The sequence below is a fragment of the Saccopteryx bilineata genome, chromosome 2 (genome assembly GCF_036850765.1).
Source record: "Saccopteryx bilineata isolate mSacBil1 chromosome 2, mSacBil1_pri_phased_curated, whole genome shotgun sequence".
NCBI lineage: Eukaryota > Metazoa > Chordata > Mammalia > Chiroptera > Emballonuridae > Saccopteryx > Saccopteryx bilineata.
This window is the reverse complement of record NC_089491.1, coordinates 200911276-200939068: the sequence shown is the minus strand read 5'-3', so window position 1 is coordinate 200939068 and position 27793 is coordinate 200911276. Positions and strand designations below refer to the sequence as shown.

General features: G+C 36.4%; 1 protein-coding gene across 1 annotated transcript in view; it reads right to left on the bottom strand.

Annotated features, from left to right (window-relative positions):
• The window catches only part of DHX36 (DEAH-box helicase 36), a 68381-nt gene that overhangs the window by 18566 nt on the left and 22022 nt on the right, over nt 1-27793 (bottom strand). The window contains exons 6-20 of the mRNA XM_066259057.1: nt 26340-26419; nt 21702-21776; nt 21422-21588; nt 19914-19995; nt 15924-16064; nt 15544-15646; nt 15084-15171; nt 14399-14454; nt 12874-12938; nt 12005-12148; nt 9470-9587; nt 8751-8849; nt 4723-4896; nt 4505-4591; nt 3506-3589 (exon numbers count right to left, since the gene is read on the bottom strand). Coding sequence (XP_066115154.1) covers nt 3506-3589; nt 4505-4591; nt 4723-4896; nt 8751-8849; nt 9470-9587; nt 12005-12148; nt 12874-12938; nt 14399-14454; nt 15084-15171; nt 15544-15646; nt 15924-16064; nt 19914-19995; nt 21422-21588; nt 21702-21776; nt 26340-26419 — 1563 coding nt within the window. The remainder of the gene's footprint in view (nt 1-3505; nt 3590-4504; nt 4592-4722; nt 4897-8750; nt 8850-9469; nt 9588-12004; nt 12149-12873; nt 12939-14398; nt 14455-15083; nt 15172-15543; nt 15647-15923; nt 16065-19913; nt 19996-21421; nt 21589-21701; nt 21777-26339; nt 26420-27793) is intronic.

The following is a 27793-nucleotide window of genomic DNA, read 5'->3' as shown; positions in this document are numbered from 1 at the left end:
GCACAGATTTATGGGGGTTAAAAAGCATATACTCATAAATAGATTTAGCTATAAGTCTTCCCCGCTTTACAAAATCCTTTTGCAAAAATTTGATGTTTCAGAGCAAGGGCTGGTAAACTACAAAATTTATAAAAACTTGTTTTGTCAATAAAGTTTTATTGGAACACAGCCACACCATTCACTACATTCGCACTATACAGCAGAGGTGAGTGGTTTCAAGAGAGGCCATCTGGCCTGTAAGCCTAAAGTAGTTGTCTTCTGATCTTTTACACAAAAGGTTTGCCTACTGTAGGGAATACCCACTGATGAGTAAGTATAATCTTCAAAACTGCTCTCGACAGCATATTTTGAAAGAAATACAGAAATGCATAAAGAAAATAACAAACATCCATCCACATTACCATTACTGAGAATTAACTACTGTTAGTTATTAGCACAAAAACTCCAGGCCTTTTCTAAGAAAAATCACTATTTGAGTAAAAATGATGCAGGGCTCATTATAAACATTCGAGTAATACTGAAAAACAAAAAGAAATATCCCTATATCCAATATTGTCAGAAAAGTCATTCACTAAGAAATAATATGGCAAACTTATGTATACACTGACAGAACTAGAAATGCTAACCTAACAATGGGATAATAGTACAGAAGCTATTTTATTTATTTATTTTTTTAATTTTTTATTTATTTATTCATTTTAGAGAGGAGGGAGGGAGAGGGGGGGGGAGAGAAAGGGGGGAGGAGCAGAAAGCATCAACTCCCATATGTGCCTTGACCAGACAAGTGCTGGGTTTTGAACCAGCAACCTCAGTGTTCCCAGGTCGACGCTTTAACCACTGCACCACCAGAGGTCAGGCGAGAAGCTATTTTATAAAAGTACTCAAATTAATTCTAGTTCAATATTTTAAGTTAAATAGAAATGAAACCGAACTAGATGAATTTTACATTTTTATAATCCTGAGATATTTACTCAAATATCCTTGTAAACTTAAATTATGAAACATAAAGTTGGTCATATTCAGAATTGTGACATTAGTGTCCCCACCTCATCTCTAATTGACTCTGAGTTACTGCCTGCTTTCTATTCTGCATCCGTAATTCTTGTATTCGTTGTATTGTTAAGTCATTTCAGTGTACACAACCAGCTGATTTAGCACACTCCATTTCTGAAGTCTTTTAGATTTATCTCTTCTTAATAGGCAGCATTTCACTATCAGCAAATTTTTTCAAGAACTGCTCATGGGTGCAGTATTTAAAGTGCTTTCTTGAATGCCTGTCCTGTCTTTACATTTAATGTCTTGACTGACTATTATCAAATAACATGTGGATTCAGCCATCTTTTGATACTTGTGGTTATCAATTTTTTTCTTTTTCAGGAAAATGTTCTTATACCTCTCTCAAATACATATTTAATTGAACACACTTGAATTTTCTATGCATAGAAACTATTATCTTTACAATGATCAGTCTTGTCTTCCTGTCTACATGCTTTTTACTTACTGCTTTAATGCTTTCTTCTTATAGCTGCACCTACAAACTGAAATCATCTCAAGCCTTTCTTTTACGGCAGTATTTTGCTTTCAAGGGGTTTCTATTTTGTTCCTTATAATTCTCTTGTTCCTTAATTTTTTTCTTCGCTCAGTAGTCTTTTCATTCATTTTATTGCTTTATTTTCTTATTTTTGTTTTACTGAATTCGTATTCTTTTTTTTTTTTAAGGGACAAAGAGAGAGTCAGAGAGATGGATAGACAGGGACAGATGAGAAGCATCAATCATTAGTTTTTCATTGCACGTTGTGACACCTTAGTGTTGATTTTCTCAAATGTGCCTTGACCGCGGGCCTTCAGCAGACAGAGTAACCCCTTGCTTGAGCCAGCGACCTTGGGTTGAAGCTGGTGAGCTTTTGCTCAAACCAGATGAGCTCACACTCAAGCTGGCGACCTCAGGGTCTCGAACCTGGGTCCTTCCGCAATCTAGTCCGACGCTCTATCCACTGCGCCACCACCTGGTCAGGCTGAATTTGTATTCTTAAACTCTTCTACTATGAAGCAGTTTCAATGGGTTTTCTGTTGAGATATACTGTGTTCCATTCTTATATTCCTTCGGCTGTAGTATCTTTCAGTCACCACGATCCTTCTTTTCATTTAGTTAATGCTTAGGCCCTTCTGGTTAAATATGCTAGATTCCTGTTTTTACCCCCTGGTAGATTTGTTAAAATGTCCAGTACAGTCTAGGGTTATGCCACAGAGTGTAATTGTAATAGAGAAAGATGAGGAGATTCCCATTGTTACTGGCTTGAGATCACGTCTCCAATTTAATGCATCTGCCCTATTTATTGTTTACTTTCTTATGTATGAAAAATGCTTCCTGGCCCTGGCAGGTTGACTCAGTGGTAGAGCACTGGCCCGGCGTGTGGAACTCCCAGGTTCAATTCCTGGTCAGGACACACAGGAGAAGCAATCAACTGCTTTTCCAACCATTCCCCTTCTCTTTCTCTCTCTTCTTTTTCCACAGCCCTGCCTTGACTGGCTGGAGCAAGTTGCCCTTGGGAGCTGAAGATGGCTCCATGGCCTCCATTTCAGGTGCTAAAAAAAAAATGGCTCCAGTTGTAAAGGAGCAATGGCCTGAGATGGGCAGAGCATCGCCCCCTAGTGGGCTTTCCAGGTGGATCCCACTCGGGGCACAGGCGTGACTCTGTCTTTCTGTCTCCTCTCACTAAATAAATAAATAGATAAAAAAGAAATAAAAAATGCTTCCTGTTCAGTATTTCTCACTACACTAATCAATTAAAGATACCCTATTTGATACTAAAAATAGATTTTAGCAGTATCAATGAAATCTTTCCGGTTAAATCATTAAATGTCAACTAGAGGGTGGGTGCAGGAACAGTAACCAACCAAGCATTACTGTGTTTTCCTGCTATACTCTAGACCAGGGGTCTCAAACTCAACTCAGCATGTGGGCCGCAGAGCAAGATCACAGCCGTTCTGCGGGTCGCACTAGGTCTACAAAAGGCAACTGTTATGCAACACTTTTCTCACTGCAGTTGAAAACAAAAAAAAATCAGTACAACAAGCACAATCGTACATGTAGTTTACTCAGTGTCACAAAACGACCAGAAACTGTAGTTCGCATCACAACTGCTGTTAACTAAGCTAATATCTAGCTAGGATGCTAGAGAAATGAAAAATACAAGTAGGCCCCTAGGCTTACTTAATTTTATCCAAAATATTTTGAACTTTGTGGATTAATCTGCGGGCCGTGGGCCGTGAGTTTGAGACCCCTGCTCTAGACTCTTAAATATCTTTTCTTATCCGTTAGTTTTTTATTATATTATACATATTTTTTATTTATTGCAGTTGATTTAATAAAGATTTTGTATAATGACTCAACTTTTTAAGATAAAACACACAATTAATTAATCTTTTGCTATCGATCAAACTGTACAAAATGCATAGTCTATTCTCTAACATATGAGAATCACTTCAAAACATTCCCCATTACCTGTAGTGTATTTGAAGACAGAAAATATTCCCAGCAATAGTCTTTTTCATATCTGAAACCACGTCGTCTAGCATCTTCCCAGCCCTGTTGCAAAGAATTGAAGAAAACTATTTATATTGTTCCCCAAAGCAAAGATTATTTGTCGGTCTCTATTTTGTTAATAATTTAATCTAATTTGATGTTTTCTGTGTAAAAAGATCAAAAAATTTTAAAGTTTATAAACAAAAATACCTCCCCATGATCCTAATTATTAAGAAATAACCACCACTAAATCTCCAGAACTTTCTACAAGTTATATAGCAACATATTGTATTTTTTATATATAATGGCACCACCATGTACATAATGTTATAAACATAATGAGCACTATTGAACAAATTTCAATACTATCAAATATTTTTCAACTTTACAAACACAAATTATTTTAGATAGAATAGGAGGAAAGGTGGAAAATAAGAAAGGTACGTAATACTGAAACAGGTGTAAGAAAAAAACTTTCCCATAATATGCAGTGCAAAATTGACTCTAGAAGTTGCTGTCTCTGTAAACCAAAGTACATTTACATTTTGTAAAGACTGGTGATAAATGTTTATCCTCAGAGAAGCCTGGCTTTTGAAAGCAGAAAATGCCTGTATTTTTAATAATGTACATGATTATGATACTCTATCAATAGGTAGCTGATGAATAAACAACAAGAGACCCGTCCTGAATGTCAATAACACAGCTCAAAGTGAGTATCAAATAAAATTTTAAAATAAAGTATTCACTTGTTCAATTGTTATCAAAACATGTACAAATAATTCCTTCCCCAAAATGTTAAAATTTAATAAGCTATTATAAAACTGAAAAATAAAGTTAAAAAATGTTTCTCAAATTTAAACATTCATACTTAGCAATTTATTACTAACACCTATGATAATATAGATTTTTAAAAAGTCAAATGTGGTCCTATTCTATTATCAGCTTTTCACTTGAATAAACTGTCACAGTTATTTTTACCTCAAATGCATTGACAACTGTCAGGTGGTCACTTTTGGAATCCTTTGCCAACTCTTTCCTTCTTGCATCTGCAACCTTTTCCTTTCCCTTAAAAAATACAAAAGCAACTTCAAATGGCTCTGACAGTATACAATACAGCATTCCAATAAAAAGCTAATGAAAAAAATGTATCTAAGCAATAACTGTTATGTGTAATAAAAATGCCTAGCCTTTCTTACCAATGGAATGACAAAGGGGTCCTTGAAGCTGAGACTAGCAGCAATGGTAAGCACTGGGTCTAAGCAACAGAACAGAGCTCCAAAAAGAATCATTTTTCCAATGTGTGGTTCAACTGGTAATCGAGCTAAGTGGACCCCAAGCGGTGTCAATTCTTCTTGTTTATCCAAAGCGTTCTGTAAAGTAAAGGTTTATGTTTAAAACAGACATCATAAAATACCACTCTCAAAAGTACTTTTAGTTTGCTTAGGAAAAAAAGGCCATTCCTTGACTCTCTTAAGACCAAGTGCCCTAATATTGTTCAGCCCAAGTTTCTTCATCAAAACATAAGTTTTGAGGTCAGCAACGGTTAAACTTAAATAAAAACTAAATCTATATCTTGGCTTTACTGTAAATATTAGGAGAGAAATCAGAGAAATACAGTAGGAAACCATCAACTGAATAAAAAAAAAACCCTCATAGCAAGAATTATGGAAAACATAAAACAAACAGAAAATATTACATATTTGTAATATATTCACAACCCCTCGATTCTAGTAGTTTAGGAAACACGAGACAGTAAAGAAAGACAAGAGGGTAACTGCTGTTCTGATTACCTAGTTAATCTGATCCAATCATCCCACTGAGCATAGCTAGCAAAGCTACTAGAATACACAGAGCAGTTAACAAAAGACTTACAAGAATTATAAGTCTAGGATTGGGGAATGACAGAAGTCCAGAGAAGTCCAACACTGGGGCTGCTGTCCCAGCAGAAGCAACACCCACAGGCTTTAAATTTTTGTCTGCAAAGAATTGCGTAAATAGACCGCCCAGTACCCAATTAACTAGGCATATAATAAAATATAAAAAAGTAAAATAAAATTTAAAAAATCCCATGTGTCCTATCAGACACAGACTTCCAAACATTTGTGGAGGAAATAACCTTGATCTTACAAAAACTCTTTAAGCAATAAAAATAATTTTACGAACTTGTTTTTTGAATTTAGCATAATCTTGGTATCTAAACTTTGCAGGGACATTTAGAAAAAGGAAAACTAATGAATAATCTTACATATGAGAAAACAGAATAATGGCAAATTGAATCCCATAAGTTAGGTTTGTTTCAGGCACGAAAATTAGTTTTACCTTTGAAAAAAAAAATCAATGTAATTTAAAACATTACAAATTCAAAAAGAAAAAAAAATCATACCATAATCTCATTAAAAGGCAGAGAAGGTATTTGATTAAAATCAATTGTGCCTGCATGATAAAAAATCTCTACGTTAACTAAAATAGGAACTTCCTTGACAGTTTCTACAAAAAATCTTCAACATGCTCAACAAATTATTGACAGCTTTCCCTTTAAGAACAAAAACACAAGAATGCCAATTAGCATACCACTTCTGCTCAACATTGTACTAGGGGCCCTAGATGACTGGAAATAAAAATAAAACTGTATCTATAGATGCGACTGTATATAAAAAATCTACATATAATTACTAGAATAAATGGGTTTCACAGCACTGATGAACATAAGGTCAATATTCACACCAATTTCATTTCTATATATCAGACTCAGAAGAAAATAAAAATTTTAAAAATTCAGCGTAGAAACTAAAAATAAAACCAAGAAATACATCTTAAAAGTTGCATAGAACGCCTACACCAGTGGTTCTCAAACTTTTTGAAGTCGGAGCACATTTAAAATCCTACAAATAGGCCCTGGCCGGTTGGCTCAGTGATAAGAGCGTCGGCCTAGCGTGCGGAGGACCCGGGTTCGATTCCCGGCCAGGGCACACAGGAGAAGCGCACATTTGCTTCTCCACCCCTCCTCCGCACTTTCCTCTCTGTCTCTCTCTTCCCCTCCCGCAGCCAAGGCTCCATTGGAGCAAAGATGGCCCGGGCGCTGGGGATGGCTCTGTGGCCTCTGCCTCAGGCGCTAGAGTGGCTCTGGTAGCAACATGGCGATGCCCAGGATGGGCAGAGCATCGCCCCCTGGTGGGCAGAGCATCGCCCCTGGTGGGCGTGCCGGGTGGATCCCGGTCGGGCGCATGCGGGAGTCTGTCTGACTGTCTCTCTCTGTTTCCAGCTTCAGAAAAATGAAAAAAATAAAAAATAAAAAATAAAATAAAATCCTACAAATAATTGTAGGCACGCTATATACAAATTTTTGAGAAATATGCTGTAATAATTAAGTCAAATATTAAAGAAAAAATATATAAAGTCCAAACATGCTTTTATGGTAATTAAACAAAATAAATGACAAAATTAAATTTATTCTGACATTAAAAAAGATTTTTGTTATATTTTTTGAGTTATGCTTTTTAGAATTCATAAAAAAGAGGGATTAAAAAATAAAAAGACAAAAAATTTATCTTTTTATATATACATTCTTAGTAAGATTTAGTAAATTCAGCAGGTCCTAGTGCAAATGTGTTAAGTTTTTTCATTCTTGTGTTTATGAGAAACATAAATAATATAATGATGTGTTAATAATAAATACAATAAGGATGTGTTAACAAAAAGAGTAGTATTTCTGTAATGAAATGGTATAATAACTATATTTATTTTTATATCTGGGGACATGCCATGATCCAGTGCAGCTAATAATTCCAGGTCCCAAGTGGGAATGGTGCGAAATTAAGAAAATATGGGGTCAGGAGGGCCCTGTAACTGCTGCTGGCAAGAACAAAGTGCACCCAAAAACTGCATCTTGCTTTATTTATAGGGCAAAGTGAATCCATTAGCAAATCAATGGTCTCTGTTCACATTTCCAAGGCAACCCAAGAATTTTAACAAGTGCAGAAAACCCCCACCATACATACCATCTTAATTTACACCAAACAAAGGGTAGAAGAAACTTGCCTCCAGTCTTTCTGGGGAACATGGGGGGTAGTGTAAACAATCCAGCACCACAGCTTAACAGACTTTTGCAACCTAATCAGGCAAGTTAGGTGGGGCGTTGGGCAGATTGTCAGCTTATAGCCAATTCCCCACACCTCTGTCCCCCAAAAATCTAAACTCCAAAAACCCTGTTGGTTTTTTGGTCCCCAACAGGCACATATTTCTCTGGAATACCATAGGGCACACCAGTGCACCCTGGCGCACACTTTGAGAAACACTGGCCTACACAGATGGCAATGAAACACTAAGAGAAATGAAATGCCTAAATAAACAGGACAGGGAGTGTTTCTGGTTTGCTAAGACTCAATACTTTCATTAAGACAGTGTAGTATTAGTTCAACTCAGACAGAAAGACCAAGAGAGTAGAACACAGCCCACAGACACACAAACCCAGACACTAGATCTGTGATGAAAGCTCTAAAAATATTATGGTAATCAAAGAGTAGAATAAACCAACCAATACATTTCAAGAAGACAAACAAAGACAAAGACCATAATTCAAAGATTTCAAAACTTTATGTGTTTTTAAATCAAGCCTACAATGAAAAAAACTGTGTGGAAAGTACCCAATATTGTAAGAACATACAAAAGTATCATTTCTATAACTTTCTAACTCATACTTCATACATTAAGGTGAATAGCCAAATAGTATATAAAGGTTGGCACTGTGCATTCACTGGTCTACCTTGAAGAAACATGAGTAAATATTACAATTAGCTGGCTTACCTGCTCTAGCATTCTATAGCTATGTTAAAATTTATTTTAAAAAATCATGTTTATGGCCCTGTCTGGTTGGCTCAGTGTTAGTGTCAGCCCAGCATATGGATGTCCTGGGTTCAATTTCTAGTCAGGGCACACAGGAAAAGTGACCATCTGCTTTTCCACCCTTCCCCCTCTCACTTTCCCCCTCCTGCACTCATAGCTTGATTGGAGTTGGCCCTGGGAGCTGAGGATGGTTCCATGGCCTCCACCTGAGGTGCTAAGAGCTCGGTTGCTGAACAACAGAGCAATGTCCTAGATGGGCAGAGAGTCGCCCCCTAGTGGGCTTACCGGGTAAATTCCGGTTAGAGCGCATACAGAAGTTTCTCTCCCCTCTTCTCACTGAATTAATATAAATAAATAAATTAATTAAAAAAATCTAGTTTACCAGTTCCATCAGGTGTCTTATGGAGAGTGACACTGCTTCATTTGATGGTGGATCCATTAGCCTACCCAGAAAATGAGCAATTCCACCTAGCCTCAGGATCTGGGGGAGACAAGTATAGTCAAATATGTATCACACTGACACCACAGTTTAGTCTTGCTTGTGACACTCACTCGAGTAAAGCATCAAATCGGTATGTGATTCCAAGCTAGTTATTTCACTAGAATAAGTTAATATTACATTTGTGATTCTACAAAAACATGTTTAAAGGCCAATATACTATTTTCTACCATCCACCAACTCTTATTAACGAGTAAAGTAGTTGGTTAAAAACTCAAAAAACATATTGACTACCAATTATTTTCAAAATAAGGATAATTATATGAAATATAAAAAATACTGAAAAATAATTTATAAGGACAAATAAAATCTTAAGATGTAGTAACAGTAGCTAACATTTACTGACCACTTACTATGTGCCAGTAAGAATTTTATGAGTTTAAATAACTTGTCCAATGTAACAAGACTGGCTTCTCAAGAGAGGTGGTGGGATTCAAACATAGGCAATCTGGCCCCAGAACAGTACATGATTAAAAACTTTTAAATAAGCATTTGAAGGAGCCAAATAAACATAGTTTACTAACACACACAGAAAACAAATGCATGGTAAAAATTAAAACCCCACCTCCAATTTACTTTTTTAACCACCCCACCTAATGTACCTTTATTTGTAAACAAAGTTCCTCCAAAGGAGTCCTCAAAATTTCTGGCAGTTGATAGTCATCTAGAAGGTTTGCTCTAAGACCATTATACAGATGATAGCAATGACCAGATTGAACTCTTAAAAAAAGGGGGGGGGAGCATTTATCAGTGACTTTTTTGAACTGCAGAGAAAAGAATAGGCAGGGAAAGTGGGGCAATTTCAATTTCTTGCAAGCCACATCAGAACTAATTCACTTAATTATTATTTCACTTTTACTAATTATATATTCCTTCTCCCCATCTATTTTGAATAACCTTAAACCCACTATCTCTCCTGGTTTTAAGAAATAGAGACTCTGACTACAGCAATAATTTGTTTTCCTATATCTTACAGAATTCAGACTGCTTTGCTCAATAACAGCAGTCTATTTAACTTCTCTATGCCTGGTGAACAGTTTATGTAACAAATCTTGACATTGTTAACTTGTCTGTATCATTAGAATATTTTAAGTATGTGCTATTTGTGAGCTCTCAGAAGAATGTTGGAATTTTTTTCCTTTCTTATTTGCATCTAGTGACATGAATCTTATTATTCTTTGGATAATATAAGGACCGATGTAAAGAAGTGAGGATATTCATTCTACGTATTTCCAAGCAAAACTCTTGCTACTGTAGGAGAGGGTAGTCCTTTTCCTATAAGAATAAAAATAAATTCTAAAAACCTTAGTTATTTCTATCACAAGTTTACAAAAACCCATCATCTATTATAGAACATGCCTGCAGAAACTAAGAGTGTTTCTACTGAAGACTACATAATATAGTTTGTTCTGACCTTTGAAATAATTATCAAGCTAATTAGTCTTTGTTAAAGGAACTTATATCTATGGAGCCTACAAGGGACTATTCTCCGTTTGAATTAAACACTGTAATTCCAGTTAACCTACAGTAGGAGAGTGGGAATGAAGAGCTAGATAAAATGTGTTACTTAAGGTAACTGATTTCTATAACTGTTTGATGGCTCAAACCTAAGGCCTATTGTGTGTACTACGCATATGTAAAAGTTGGCAAAACCTGTTCACTACAATGAACACTCGTTAAATCAGTACCATTGGTGATAAGTCTACATGGGAACTCCCCAGTCTTGCTGGGTCCCCTAATAACTAGTTAGAAAGGGACCAGTTATCCCCTAATAACTGGTTAGGAGGTTACACTTCTAGACTAAGCCATGACTTTGGCTCAACAGCATCAAAAAATTATGTAAATAAACTACCTGAAGTCAAGTTATACTGAGATAATATGCAAAGATTATAGCAAGTGTGTCAGAGCTTTACACATATAGCACAACCTTAAATACAATGGTCTGAAAGGCTTTCCTTTCAACTTTTCTTTCTTAAGCCCCTATCTGAAGGCTAAAGTGAATCTATTGGCTCTCCTGTGAAAGACAAAAGAAAAATTCTCTTATACAACTCCAGATATGATTCTACCACTCACATGATTAAGGGTGTAAAAATACTGTGAAAAGATGCATAAAAATAAACAGTAAGTGCAAATATTTGTGTTAAAGGCAAATCTTACTCCTACAATTGGGACAGAGATTTTTTTTTTTTTTTTTTTTTTTTTACAGAGACATAGCAAGAGTCAGAGAGAGGGATAGACAGGGACGGAGAGAGATGAGAAGTATCAATCATCAGTTTTTCGTTGTGACACCTTAGTTGTTCATTGATTGCTTTCTTATATGTGCCTTGACCGTGGGCCTTCAGCAGACCGAGTAACCCCTTGTTCAAGCCAGCGACCTTGGGTTCAAGCTGGTGAGCTTTGCTCAAACCAGATGAGCCCACGCTCAAGCTGGAGACCTCAGGGTCTCAAACCTGGGTCCTCCGCATCCCAGTCCAATACTCTATCCACTGTGCCACTGCCTGGTCAGGTGAGAAATATTTTTATTTCTTATGCTACCACTTGCATCAAGGGGAGAAAGGCCTTTCCTTCTGTTGGTAACTAATGGTGAAAACCAGCATAGCCATACACACAGTGTAGGAATCAGGAGCCCAGACTGAGAAACCAGGCTGTCTGGATTCAAATCCTGGCCCTGCTACTTACAAAGCTGTGTGACAGATTATTTCATTCATTTGTACCTTAATTTCCTCACCCTTAAAATAGTTATTAACCTACCTCGCAGCACTGTGCTGAGAATTAAGCAAGGTAATATATATAAGTGATCAGGAAATGAGTTGACATTCAAATAGTAATAATAGTAGTTATTAGTAGTTATCATTAGTAATATATGCTTTTAAAAAAAGAAATAAAATTATGGGTAATATAATTAATAAGAATAAAGAACATTAATTTTAATTGACTGAGGAATAACAGGTACAAAAATCATAAAGGATTTCAAAGAAACCATAAGACTTCCCCATTTAAAAATGTGCTACACTAAGTTTTTAAAAATAGGAAAGGTAATTCTCCTAAAAACATAGTCTTTTTAAATGCCAGTAACACATTTGCTACATAAAAATCCTGTGTGTTTTGTAAAGGCTTCAGACCAGGCCCCATCTTACCTGCCAGCTCGACCTTTCCTTTGCTTGGCATTAGCTTTACTAACCCACTCAGCAGACATCGTACTGATGTTGTTTTGTGTGTCAAAGTGTGTCTCCTTTATTTTTCCTCCATCTATCACATAAACTACATCATCTATGGTAATGCTGTTTGGAAAACAAAATATATAAAACATTAAAACACATCAAAAGCACAATAATCTGTGAGAGGCCTACGGATAGTTTTTAGAGCGTTTCTATTGGATCAAATTGATTTTGGCAGTTTGGACTTTCCCAGTCTTCCCACATGTACCAATGCCACGACCTCAGCACCTCCTCACAGGGGCCTCTGCAGCTCAGCGGCCCCACAGTGCAAGTTCTGCAGAGTACATGCTAGGTGCCCTTGCCCACAACTGAAGTTCACAGCTGACTTTTGTACCTAGCTCTTGTGGCACCCTTCACCCCAGTGCCACGGTTTAACATCAGCTTCCATAGAACAATCTGTCCCAGTGCTGTACTGGTATATTATATCTCCAAGAGAATACAATACAGTTTAAAGGCTGCATATAATTAATTGCCAAATCACCCAATAATTCCATCCCCAACCATCAAAAGGCAAATAGAACAAAACTGACATCAGCTTCATGGTTCTTTAGGAAAGCTTTGAAAAAAAACACTTAAAGGCTGTTTCTGAAGAGGACTAAAGAATTAGTATAGGTTAAATAAAATGTAAAGAAAACTAAACAAACCTATACCATAACCAAATTAAAACAGACTTATTTTTAAGAAATTACAAAATGATTTGTAGAGAAAAAAGCTTATGGGATGTTAAATAATTACGGGGTTTAAAACTGATATAATCATCAGCAGTTGATATTTAAAACCATTTTTACCTAGTCTCTGCAATGTTGGTAGCAATTACTATCTTCCGAACACCAGAAGGGGTTCTTCTAAATACCTGTAAGAATAAACACATCAAAACCCCAAAAGTACACTGATTTCTGATGTATCACTCTTGTAATTAGAGGAATTACATCAGATATTATTCATTTCTAGCACTTATACAACAAATGTTTGTTGACACATGTACGCATCTAATATTTATAGATCTATTTATAAGGTATACATCATTTTCAATACTACAAAATTCCCTTTTAGTAAACCAAGCTAAATCTCCCACAAGTGTCAGAACCTTATCACAAAGAAAATTTTAAATAAAATACAATAATTTATACAATGGTTTTTAACAAAAACTGAAGTGTTAAATATCTGATTGTATAATCAAGTTTTTAAGGGAGAGAGAGAAATTAGTTTAAAAATAGTAGTTATGAATTACCCAAACTATATGGGTAAAAACACCAAACAAGGCAGACGCTCAACTCATCAGAATAAACATTAACTGGCTGTATTACCAAATACGAACTTTTGAGATTAGACTGGATTAAGAAAAAAATCCTCTTCAAATGCTGAATCCTGCAAACAAAAAAGCCTTAACAAAGCCACCAAGTAGATGAAAAGACATGCAGCCAAGCATCTCTTGGCTGTAAAGCACAAAAATGCACAAACGATCCCCACATGAGTAAAAGTAGTATCAGTAGAGAAGATGTTTCCCAGTCTAGTCACATATTCTCTGCAAAGGGAGAAACAATTGACTGTTATGGTGTCAGAGGTGCCTCTACCTCAAACATACTGCTCCCCTCTTTGAACCAAGAGTTCTCTCTTCCCTCAGGTAAGCACTCTGTCTAATTCCGCTGGTTGAGCCTCACTCAGGAGTAAGCATTTCCTTCCTCAGCAAAAAGGATATGAAAAGGGTCTGAAAACAATGCCTTGCTATTTTCTTACCAAGAGTGAAAAAACTAGGGAAGAGAGGTACAGTTTCTCACCTCTCTCATTCTACTATGGCCCGCAAACACTGCAATCCAGAAAATTATCTTTTCTTTGAGAATGCAGTATTCATTCTAACCAGGGAAATCTCTGAATCTGAGCCAAAGTATTCAAATAAATAATACATGATTGACAATAAGACACCTCATACCTGCAAATATACTAATGCTGTTATATCAAAATTTCAAATATCAAACTATGGCATGTCACACACAATTTCTATGTTGAGTTATTTTTATTAGTACTCACATACCCTTTATCTTCTATTCAGAAAAGCCAAACAAGTTATTGGTGAAACCAATCTTTCAACTTTCCCCTAATGTTGACAAAACTAATATGATTTGTGGATTACCCTCTCTTATTCATGTTTTTGTAAAATCATCACCTGAAGACTCATTAGCAAAGGCTCTCAAAGAAGTATTTTTATATGAATTATACTTGATAATATGCTTTAAAAATAAAACAATTCAACAAAACACAATAAGCAGTGCTTTAAGCTTCCCTCAGGAAGACTGAATAAATTTAATGACATACCTGTGTCTGGTTAACAGTAGGCATCAGTGAATGTAAAGGTATAATAAGAAATTTGTCTGAAAATTAAAAAGAAAATTAAAATTTACAACAGCTGCAGAAAAGCGCCATCAGACATACAGGAAACAATGAATTCAATGGCTAAACTACATTAATTCTTAATTTATATTCCTAAATATAAGCAGATCAACTTTATTCTTATGTTGTTTTCTGAGTGCTCCAACAAGTTCTTGTCAACATTTTATTGTTCATTTATTTCATTTATTAGCACATTGCCCAAATTCCTAAAAAAATGCTTAAAAGTTGGAAATAATCTTTTCAAACTATACTAGAAAAACATCATTAACTAACTCCAGTCCCACTACTATATTGAAAACCAGAGGATTTTGCTCAATATGAATCAAAGTTTGTAGATTTTGAATGACCCTCACTCTTTTAATTATATATAGAATATTTGAATTTATAAAGCAAATTACTTATCAAATTTCCATATCCAATTTAAAAATAATTAGCACTGGTTAAACATAATACATTCCAGAAGTAACCCATAGTTTTAAACATAATAATTTTTAAGACATCCAAGTTCTTTCACTGAAGCAACACTTCCTCAAATGAAAGATTAAAAAGCAGGCGACATGTGATTCAAGTTCCACTCCCAGAACTGCAATAAAATACATTTCTGTAATACCTGATTTAAACATCACTTGTGACATCAAGAGATCATGTAAAGTGCTGATATTGTCCCAGCCTGGCAGAAAGACCAGTATCGCCCCATCCTGCATGCAGAGGAAATGACCATTACAGAGCGTCACATAACAGAATACACTGAGAGCAAACATCTGGGCACACTGAAGGAAGTCTTCATTACAATTATACTACCTCAGAAGAATTTTGATTACTGATTAGAAATAAACAGTATAAACTTGCTTTTCAAAAATAGAATTTATTAACCAGGTTTTTCATTTGGTCAGTCTTTTCTTCAAATAGATCAAATATCTAAATCCTTGGGATTTTGAGATTCTCATTTCTGGTATAAAATGCAGTTTCTTTCATAGGCTATTTTTAAAAACATTAATTTTTTTTCTTTTTTCATGGCCTAGATATGAAAATAAAATTGAAATTATGTCACTTAAAGAAAAAAAACTAACCTCTTCTTCCAAAACAATGTATCGAATAAGGGCAGCAATCAAATTCAGATCAACTTTATCATCATCCATCATTTCTATAACATCTACAGTATTTGCAGAATACCTATCAAAGTTAAATAGAAAATCATAAAATACCCGATAACATTTCCTGAAGTTTAACTTTGTATAAAATCTAAAAATTAACTCAACCTGCAAATGGGGAATAATCAGTAGATAAGAGAAAATAATAGTATGTACAAATCAAATCAGCATAGTAGTTAGCGGGAACGAGAATGCAGTAGTCTCCTCCTTAAATACATACAAATTCAAGAAGGTAACTCCTGCTTTTTGTTTTAGTCACTGGGTCACTGTGTTCTGACTTTCAAACAAAATAAACTTACCTTTTCCGCAGTTCCCTTACATAATTGGGCCAGCGTTCCTTATAGATTGTTTCTTTCTCTTCTTTTTCCTGTCTATTTACATGCCCTTGCATGAAACCCCTCTTAAAATGGGATCTGTGTTCTTTTTGTTCTGGAACATATCTAAAATAAAAACATTCTTGAATAGCTTCACTTAAAACAAACAACAGAACTTTGGTTTTAGCTAATATCTATGACTTCTTTCATTTAGAGTTCTTAAAAAGATATTAAAAAACAATTTCACTATAACTTTTAGTGAACACTAGTTAAATTACCAATTTGTAAGTATTCATTAACAAAAAATCTGACATTTTAATTGAAAATCATTCTTCTGTATCAAAGTACATACACTTCTAGATCATTTTAAGCAATCAAAATTAGATTAACTTTCACCTTCTATCTTTAGTTTGCTCTAAAACAAGTTAACATATTAGGTCCAAAATAATAGCTAATGTTGCCTAGTAGAAGATTCAGATTTTACATATAGGTTTCCAAACCTGAATACGTATAGGAATTCCCTGGATAGTTTGTAGATTGTAAATTCTAAAATCCTATACCTTGTGATTTGGACTCAAGTCTGACAGGGGTCTGCTAATTCAGGAATTTTAATTAGGGCCCCAGGAGATTCAGGTAGTACATCTATAGATGTGCAGACTCATGGTTGACAACTATTTAATTCTACTCAGGCCCACAGACATAGCCAAGGGCCGAGCCTGAATCAGCACTCAAATCTCATCTGTCTAGCACTGTGCCATGTCTCCATGCTGCAGTGACTGCTGTAAGCAGGGCACATCTACCCTAGAATCCCACCTACTGTAAGTAGGCTCTGAGCACATGAAGGCGAAGAGAGATAAAGAAAAATTAACCTAAACTTTAACCTCAGTCCCGTCCGAGTTTACCAAGGGGACGGCATCTAGATGGAATGGCGGTGGGAGGGTGGGTTGGTGCATGGAAATGATGTCCTTGCTCTGCCACTGACCTCCTGTGTGGCTTTGAACAAGGTGCGATTTTCTGGTCTTTAATTTCCTTATTTGAAAGATTAATACTCTTATAGCAGTACTGGTGTAAGAATAAAAACAAAGTTTTATGAGTAAAGCACAGTGCCTGACACATAGCAGACACCCAAAAAGTATTAATCCCCTTCCTTATGCAGTACCTGTGACCCAGGATTCCCCTAAGTCTTCGATGCATACAGAGGCACCAGCTTGAGGTAGGGCAACCTGAGACAGAGATTAGTCCTTGTCAGCAGGATGAACCCACAGCTGGCTCCCTTCCCAGCAATTCCAACAACAGAGGTAACCTTCATTCCCCACCCCAAAGGCCCAATCACAACCCTCCATCTCATCTTCCCCTCCTACTTCCCTCTAGTGCAGCTCTTCTGAGAAGGTGATAGCTCAGAGTTCCTGAGGGAAATTTCTATCCAAGGACCACCCTCCTTCAGCTGCCCTCTCTGGGATGGCTACGGAATGGTAAGTATAGAGAATATCCTTTGGTTTCAAGGACCCCTTAGCTAGTTCCTTGTACATAACATGCCTCTAGACAGCTTAGGAAAGCAATTCACCTCCATGTAAGTTTAGATTCCTGACCCCTGAAACTTTGTGTTCATTACTGTCAAGCTGCTGACAATTACTCTCTTGGAAAACCATTGGTAAATGTGCTGTGGAAGTAGTAGGATACACTGAGGAAGGGAATACAAATTTATGAACACTGACAGAACTAGAGCATGGAAGAATACACAGTTTCTCAATTTACATACACATCCCTCTTTCTTACTCTGAATTTCAATGCTTTCCTGACTTGCCTAAACTATCCCTGCTGTACAAAATCTCATTCTCAACACATTCTACTTTCTCACAACAGGTCAATCATACATTATAGTAATAGTGTATATGTCTCTCTGACCATATATAAGCTATGAGGTACGTACCAAGTCTTTCTTGTTTCATGCTGAGACCCTAGCACACAGTGCAAGGCGTAAAGTTTAAAAACCATCTGTTGAATAAACACGTACTCAAAATCCAGATGACTTTTCTCCATGTAAAATACACTCTATGGTCTTCCTTCTCACCTTTCCCACTACTCATTTTCTCATTTATCAAGTAAGCTCTGTAGTCTTAAAAAATCTCATCACAAGGGTTTCTACATCTGTCCATATACTTATTAGATGCTTACTAGAGGCCAGGCACTATGCTATGCACTAGTTACGAAGACAAACAGGACAAAATCCTTGATCTCCAAACTGTGAAATCTGGTGTAAGAGGCATATATAAAGATACATCACATATCAATAAAATAAGTGTTGTAAGGGACATGACAAAAGTGCTACAGGAGTCTGGATGAGAAAGCAACTCCCTCTGTGAGAGGTATCACAGATGGCTGAACAGGCAATGAAGCTGAGACTCAGTTTTATATAATCAATAGTTTATAGGTCAAAGGATGGAGAAAGTGGAAAATTAAGCCTAAAAGGAGGAAACAACATGTAACAAAGTATCAAGTCTTGAGTGATAGGGCAATGGCTGGCACAGTGGAGAATGGTGCACTCAGGATGAGTGGCCTATGGGATGCAGGAGGCTAGAACAGGGTGGGCCCAGACTGTGAGGCGCCTGGGAATATCTGACTAACTTAGGCCCTGGAAGTAGATCTTATGAGGCTATGCTTTCCAGGCCTTTTCTAATCAGAATGCAAATATAATTTTGCACAGCTCCTTGAAGAAGACAGTGATAGCTAATGGCCAGTGTTGAAGGGATCAATAACTTGGGTATACCAGGGAGGTGCTCTGCTACAGGCCAGGATAAACCAATAAAGGTTCTTAAACAAGTACTATACTTAAGGACAAATCTCAGCGCTGTGTCTAGGGGGAGAAAGTTCACATGAGCAGATTTTTTGGAGAATATATGGCAGCAGTTTTGAGTCAAGATAATAGCACCAAAAGAAAACTATTACATTAGCAGAGGAGAGAGAATATAGCCCTTAAGTAGAAGAAATAAAAATGAGAAGACATGTTAAGTTCAAGCTGAAAGTTCTTAAGGGCTGCATTACAGGGGTGAACAGGAGGTGGAATACAGAATGACTTGCAGTCATTTGGTTACTAAACCTATGCAGTTAACTCACCCTAGTATATAACTACTCAATAAATATTAGCTGTTTTGATTTATACCTGAGGATAACATCAGTAACCATTATAATGCCTAAGTTTTTTGGTGAAAGCATGGCAGGAATGTTGGTTTTTATTTTTTATTTTTTGTATTTTTTGTATTTTTCTGAAGTTGGAAACGGGGAGGCAGTCAGACTCCTGCATGTGCCCTACTGGGATCCACCCGGCATGCCCACCAGGGGGCGATGCTCTGCCCATCTGGGGTATTGCTCTGTTGCAACCACAGCCAGCAGGAATGTTGGTTTTTAAAACGTGACATTCCAGGTATCTGTGGTGCTGGAGTGCTGCAGAGTACACAGTTAGGCAACAAGTTTAGAGTTCAGGGAGAGTCTGAGTTCTGAAACTCTAGCTCAGAGAGCTGTGAAAATACAGACATATGGTCATGGAAACAGGACCACACAGTGAAATCACAACAGACCGAGAAAGGGCTAATGGAGAACCCTTGGGGAAAATCATATTGAAAGGGTGGGGAATGGAAGCCCATGAAGGAGAATTAAAAAATTAGGCAGGAAAACCAGAAGTGAGATTCAAGCACAAAAGACAGGGTCCCAAACATTGCTTCCCATGGATCTTTGGAAAATACTAAAGCCTAGTTACCAGCCCAGACTTTGTAATGTCATGAAGGGATAGGGTGAGGGTGTGATTATGGCATCTGTATTTTAAAAGGCTAAGGGGTGATTTTAGTGTGCAACAAATTCTAGAATCCCTGACTAAGGAAAAACAATGTTTTAGAAGAAAGTGTTTAAAGGTGTTTCTGAATTTAAAAAATGTGACATATTAGCTATTTTTTAATCTTTTATTTTCTAATATTTACTTACCTTATTTTTTCAATTATATCTTCCAAAAGATACTCCACAACCGGAAAAGTAAAACCAGGTATGTGTATCATTGGACAGTTACCTATTATGGTAAACAAAGCATAAGTCTGTACTCAAATGTTCAAAATAAAAATTAAACATTGCAAATAAGACAATGAGTCTATTACCCTTTTTACAGAAAATGGTCCTCAACTTCTACAGCTCTACCCTATTTTTCTACATCTAATCCAATAATAAACAGTAGTCTAGTCTTCACTCAACACCATTTTACTGCTACTACACTATTACATATACCTCACAGTTCTATAAAGTAATGGAGAATACCAAAGGGTAAAGAATTTTAAATTGAACTCAAAACCTGTTAGAAGTCTATTTTTCTCTTGGTCACTCACTAGCCAAGATGGTACCATCAGAACCTGTTTCATTGAAATCTACACATGAAGCATTCCTCCCATGATTCCCAGAGTAGCAGAAGAAAAAAGCAATTAAACAAGACTGAACCAAATATTAAATTGTTACTTATTATTTTAGAATCATTATTTAAAAAGAAAAAGGATTCCTGGGACTGTTTTCTAAATGTTATTGACATTTTGTACCAAACAAAATAGCACACACACTGTAAGGAAAGATCAATTGTAGCAGAGGTCAAAGTATCTGAGGTATCACAGCTTTGCCTCTCACTTTCATTGTTTGAATTAAGTAGCTCAAATGTTAATTCTGGGCAACTCATCCAAAAAAAAGAGAAAAGAAAAAGAGGACATAAAATACATAACCAAGTTCATAAGACTTTAAGAGTCCATACAGAATATGACTGAATACAGAGCTGAATACAGAATATGTATTAAATATAGCTACATTTCATTTTAACTCCTTCCCCTTTTCTCCTCCTTCCCCAATTATAAACAGAAGAGACAAAGGCATAATTTTAAAAGAATATACTTTGCAGCTAGTCAAATTTAGTTTCAAATCCTCTTGACCCTCTGTAAATTAGGCCACTGTGGGTAAGCTCCTTACTTAACTGTGCTGAGGCTGTTTTCTCATTTGTTTGTTTGGGGTTTTTTTTTTTTTTTTTATTTTATTTATTCATTTTAGAGAGGAGACAGAGAGAGAGAGAGAGACAGAGGGAGGAGCTAGAAGCATCAACTCCCATATGTGCCTTGACCAGGCAAGCCCAGGGTTTTGAACTGGCGACCTCAGCATTTCCAGGTCGACGCTTTATCAACTGCGCCACCACAGGTCAGTGTTTTCTCATTTGTAAAAATGAAAATAGCCCTATTTCACAAGGTATTGAGAATTCATAAAGACTAAGCACCATATATACTACCTGGTACACTAAAGGTATTCTGTTAAGTGGTCGCTAGTATTACTGTCATTAGCAAAATGCCACCCTAGCCTGCGACAGTACATAGAAACCACAAAAGAATCTCACAAAAAGTTTATAAAATTATTCAATGCTGTGGTTTGACTTTTATGTGGTAATTATCTAAATAGCCATAAATTTTACTCACCAAAATATTCTGAAAATTTCTCAGCATTCAACGTTGCACTCATCAATATTACTTTCAGGTCAGGCCGATAGTTGAGGAGATCTTTAACGACAGTCATTAACACATCCGACTGGAGATTTCTCTCATGAATTTCATCAAGCACAATATGACTAACACTGGACAAATGCCTAAAGCAAAAGTTTGGCCAAGTAGTAATCATTCCATAAATAGTGATGTCTAACTTAATAATTATATCTTTTGATAAGATTTAATTAAATGTCCTGAATTGAAATATACTCACGGGTCTGACTGGAGCCACTGAAGAATGATTCCTGTTGTACAGTATAAGATAGAACCCTGTTTCCTTGGTAAACGGCTGTGAATAAAAGACACAAGTTAACAATTCCTGGTTTTCTTTACTAAAAAATTACTAACTACCATAAACTTTTAAAGAAAAACTTTAATTTAAAAAGTGCTTATAGTTTTAATAACTTTATGCATACTTAACTTTAATTATAGAAATTCCTATTATACGATAGGGTAATAAGAAATACTAGATTCAACTTCATTGTATATTATTTGTTTTCATGACTCAATGTTAATTATTTCTTTGTAATGGCACAAGTCACATTCAGAAAATGACCCATTACTTAGGGCCTAAAATTCTGTACAGTGAATGGAAAGTCAGTTTATTTTAAAAGTAAATGGAATCATGTTGAGATCTTTTCCTTCTATACCCATTTTGTTGAGAGTCTTAAACATAAAATTGTGTTGTATTTTATCAAAAGCCTTTTCTGCGTCTATTGATAAGATCATGTGGTTTTTGTTCTTTGTTTTGTTGATATGGTGTATTACGTTAACCGTTTTACCTATGTTGAACCATCCTTGAGATTCTGGGATGAATCCCACTTGATCATGATGTATTATTTTTTTAATATGTTGTTGTATTCGATTTGCTAGTATTTTGTTTAGTATTTTAGCATCTGTATTCATTAGAGATATTGGTCTGTAGTTTTCTTTTTTTGTGCCATCCTTGCCTGGTTTTGGTATGAGGGTTATGTTGGCCTCATAAAATGTGTTTGGAAGTATTGCTTCTTCTTCAATTTTTTGGAAGACTTTGAGTAGAATAGGAACCAAGTCTTCTTTGAATGTTTGATAAAATTCGCTGGTATAGCCATCAGGGCCTGGACTTTTATTTTTGGGGAGGTTTTTAATGGTTTTTTCTATTTCTTCTCTACTGATTGGTCTGTTTAGGCTTTCTGCTTCTTCTTGACTCAGTCTAGGAAGGTTGTATTGTTCTAGGAATTTATCCATTTCTTCTAGGTTGTTGAATTTAGTGGCATAAAGTTTTTCATAGTATTCTACAATAATTCTTTGTATATCTACGGTGTCCGTGGTGATTTCTCCTCTTTCATTTTGGATTTTGTTTATATGAGTTCTTTTTCTTTTTTCCTTGGTAAGTCTTGCCAAGGGTTTGTCAATTTTGTTGATCTTTTCAAAGAACCAGCTCCTTGTTCTATTAATTTCTTCTATAGTTTTTCTGTTCTCTAATTCATTTATTTCTGCTCTGATTTTTATTATCTCTTTTCTTCGGCTGGTTTTGGGTTGTCTTTGTTCTTCTTTTTCTAGTTCCTTAAGGTGTGAAGTTAAGTGGTTCACTTGGGCTCTCTCTTGTTTGTTCATATATGCCTGAAGTGATATGAACTTCCCTCTTATCACTGCGTTTGCTGCATCCCATAGATTCTGATATGTCGTATTGTCATTTTCATGAGTCTGTATATATCTTTTGATCTCTGCACTTATTTCTTCTTTGACCCATTCATTTTTTAAAAGTATGTTGTTTAGTTTCCACATTTTTGTGGGATTTTTTTCCTCTTTTTTGCAGTTGAATTCTAGTTTCAAGGCTTTATGATCAGAAAATATGCTTGGTACAACTTCAATTTTTCTGAATTTGCTGATGTTGTTTTTGTGGCCCAACATATGGTCAATTCTTGAGAATGATCCATGTACACTGGAGAAAAATGTATACTCAGTCACTTTGGGATGAAATATCCTGTAGATGTCTATCATATCCAGGTGCTCTAGTGTTTTGTTTAAGGCCACTATGTCTTTGTTGATTCTCTGTTTGGATGACCGATCTAGAGCCGTCAGCGGTGTATTGAGGTCTCCAAGTATGATTGCATTTTTGTCAGTTTTTGTTTTGAGATCAATAAGTAGCTGTCTTATATATTTTGGTGCTCCTTGGTTTGGTACATATATATTAAGAATTGTTACGTCTTCTTGATTCAGTGTCCCCTTAGCCATTATGAAATGGCCATATCTCAACATGATAAAGGCCATATATGATAAACCATCAGCTAACATCATATTAAATGGCACTAAACTGAAGGCTTTCCCCCTTAAATCAGGAACAAGACAGGGTTGTCCACTCTCTCCACTCTTATTTAATGTGGTACTACGGGTTCTAGCCAGAGCAATTAGACAAGACAAAGAAATAAAAGGCATCCATATTGGAAAAGAAGAAGTAAAGGTATCACTTTTTGCAGATGATATGATCCTATACATCGAAAACCCCAAAGAATCCACAAAAAGACTACTAGAAACAATAAGCCAATACAGTAAGGTCGCAGGATACAACATTAGCATGCAGAAGTCAATAGCCTTTCTATATGCCAACAATGAAACAATTGAGAACAAACTCAAAAGAATAATCCCCTTCACGATTGCAACAACAAAAATAAAATACCTAGGAATAAACATAACAAAGAATGTAAAGGACTTACATAATAAAAACTATAAACCATTGTTAAGGGAAATCAAAAAAGATATAATGAGATGGAAGAATATACCTTGTTCTTGGCTAGGAAGAATAAATATAATCAAGATGGCTATATTACCCAAAGCAATATACAAATTTAATGCAATTCCCATCAAAATTCCAATGACATTTTTTAAAGAAATAGAGCAAAAAATCATCAGATTTATATGGAACTATAAAAAACCCCGAATAGCCAAAGCAATCCTAAAGAAAAAGAATGAAGCTGGGGGCATTACAATACCTGACTTCAAACTCTATTATAGGGCCACGACAATCAAAACAGCATGGTATTGGCAGAAAAATAGACACTCAGACCAATGGAACAGAATAGAAAGTCCAGAAATAAAACCACATATATATAGTCAAATAATTTTTGATAAAGGGGCCAACAACACACAATGGAGAAAAGAAAGCCTCTTCAATAAATGGTGCTGGGAAAACTGGAAAGCCACATGCAAAAGAATGAAACTGGACTACAGTCTCTCCCCCTGTACAAAAATTAACTCAAAATGGATCAAAGATCTGAACATAAGACCTGAAACAATTAAGTACATAGAAGACATAGGTACTCAACTCATGGACCTGGGTTTTAAAGAGCATTTTATGAATTTGACTCCACAGGCAAGAGAAGTGAAGGCAAAAATTAATGAATGGGACTACATCAGACTAAGAAGTTTTTGCTCAGCAAGAGAAACTGATAACAAAATAAACAGAAAGCCAACTAAATGGGAAATGATATTTTCAAACAACAGCTCAGATAAGGGCCTAATATCCAAAATATACAAAGAACTCATAAAACTCAACAACAAACAAACAAACAATCCAATAAAAAAATGGGAAGAGGATATGAACAGACACTTCTCCCAGGAAGAAATACAAATGGCCAACAGATATATGAAAAGATGCTCATCTTCTTTAGCTATTAGAGAAATGCAAATCAAAACTGCAATGAGATACCACCTCACACCTGTTCGATTAGCTATTATTAGCAAGACAGGTAATAGCAAATGTTGGAGAGGCTGTGGAGAAAAAGGAACCCTCATACACTGTTGGTGGGAATGTAAAGTAGTACAACCATTATGGAAGAAAGTATGGTGGTTCCTCAAAAAACTGAAAATAGAACTACCTTATGACCCAGCAATCCCTCTACTGGGTATATATATACCCCAAAAACTCAGAAACATTGATATGTAAAGACACATGCAGCCCCATGTTTATTGCAGCATTGTTCACAGTGGCCAGGACATGGAAACAACCAAAAAGCCCGTCAATAGATGACTGGATAAAGAAGATGTGGCACATATACACTATGGAATACTATTCAGCCATAAGAAATGATGACATTGGAACATTTTCAGCAAAATGGTGGGATCTTGATAACATGATATGAAGCGAAATAAGTAAATCAGAAAAAACCAGGAACTGCATTAATCCATACGTAGGTGGGACATAAAAGTGAAACTAAGAGACATTAATAAGAGTGTGGTGGTTACGGGGGGGAAGGGGGAATGGGAGAGGGAAAGGGGGAGAGGGAGAGGCACAAAGAAAGCATGATAGAAGGTGACAGAGGACAATTTGACTTTGGGTGATGGGTATGCAACATAATTGAACGACAAGATAACCTGGACTTGTTATCTTTAAATATGTGTATCCTGATTTATTGATGTCAACCCATTAAAAAAATAAAATTATCATTAAAAAAAAAAAAAAGTAAATGGAATCTTGACTCCAAAAGAAAAACTAAAGAAATACAATTAAGTAGGACAGGGGGTTAAAGATATCAAAATCAGTGTAAGTTTATCAGGGGCTGAGTAGTGATACCAAAATATGTATAGAACATGGACTCGTTCAGGGGGAGTGATAATCTATTAGTGTATATCCAGGAAATAAGTTGTTTTTCTAATCATTCTATACTATAAAAGACATTAAAATGGCAATCCAAATCTAAATTTGGGTTAAAAAAATGACTTTGTGGGTTGTTGGCCTCCCCTGCTTCAGTTACTTTAAATGTTAATTCTAATAGTAATAATTAGCATTATAATGCAGAAAGTCTCTTTTGAATCTCCAGCTTCAAATTTTTCACTAAAATCTACCTGTAAACAATATGTGTATATTCTTTACCTCTGGAGACGGATTTGGTACCCAGTACTATTGCCGCTGCCACAAGATTCTGCCCTTTCTGCGGCCACTCTCTCCGCAACCTTCAATGGAAACAAAATATGGTTACAAAGCAAACAGAATTTTACTATAAATATCCTAAACATCCAGGAAAATAAGTGATTGTTGAAAACTATTCATCAGATTTTCAGGAAAAAAAAAGAGATTAAAATCTGAGGTATCCTTAGGAGCTGCAGACTACTTGATTATGTTGTAAAAGTTATGGCTGCCAAAGGTGAGCTACGGAGGGATGAAATTATTATAATCATTACTGATTCGTGTAACTAAAAGTAACCAAAAGTCATCTTACAGAACAGTGATGAATTAGGTTAGAAAATGACACAATTTTTAAGAAATAATATGTCAGAAGTAAAATTTTCCATTCAATATATCCTGTATACATTATTATTCCCTTTACTGCTTACACTGTTCATTTAAAAAGAACAGATCTTGGAGGAAAAAAAAAGGTATTATCAAGACTACTGCAGAAGAAGACAAGATGGCGATGGAGTAGGTGGACATACCAACTCCCACCTCCCAGAACCAAAGTGGATTACAAACTAATTTTAAGAACCATCATCTGGAAAAACAAACTTTCAACTAAACTAAGAGGACTCTTCAACCAAGGAACACTGAAGAAGGCACACTGAGACTGGTAGGAAAAACAAAAACGTGGAGAGGGCTGCCCAGCTCCCTGGAGCGAATGGCAGCCGGGAGAGACTCACGTAGCGGGAAGTGAGTTTAGCAGAGAGGGGAGGGTCCTGAGCCCCAGGAATGAAGCTCCAGCCTGCAGCCCCAGAGCCTAGAAGAGGTGTATGGACAGTATTTAGCTGGAAACAAGACAGGATCCTGTTTGTGAGAAAGAGACTGATTTCTCAGACACAGAATTCTTCTTGAAGGGACCGTGCAGAAAACCTCTCTCACAACCACTCACCCGGGGCTCCAGGGGACAAGGAGAGAGGAGAGGACCGGAGTAGCAGGAAGAGAGTGTAATCTAGGAGGTACAGGGAGAAACATTTTGAGAGACAGCCACCCTAACCTCTGGGATGAGTCACTCCCTAAATCTGAATGAATATTTCCCCTGAAAACAACAATACCAGCAAAGGGAAGCAGGACACCAGCCAAACAAGCTCTCCTACAGCACTCAGAACAGAGTTGTTTAGAAGGAGGGAGCTTTCGAGACTACAGTAGTGAGTCTTAGGGTCTGAGCTGCAGCGCCCCCACCCAAACCGGGCTTGCCCAAGGGCAGGCGGTGGCAGGACACGGAAGCGCAGTTCCGTCAGCAAGGGCAGAAGCTGGCTGGCCACCACTGAGGCCCAGCTGTGAGCTCCGTCTTGCCCAGCTGGGGAGTAGGGGAGGAGGGGATGTGCAAAAGTGGTCAAGCCCAGCTGCGGGCTGCCTGAAATTCAGCCTGCGGA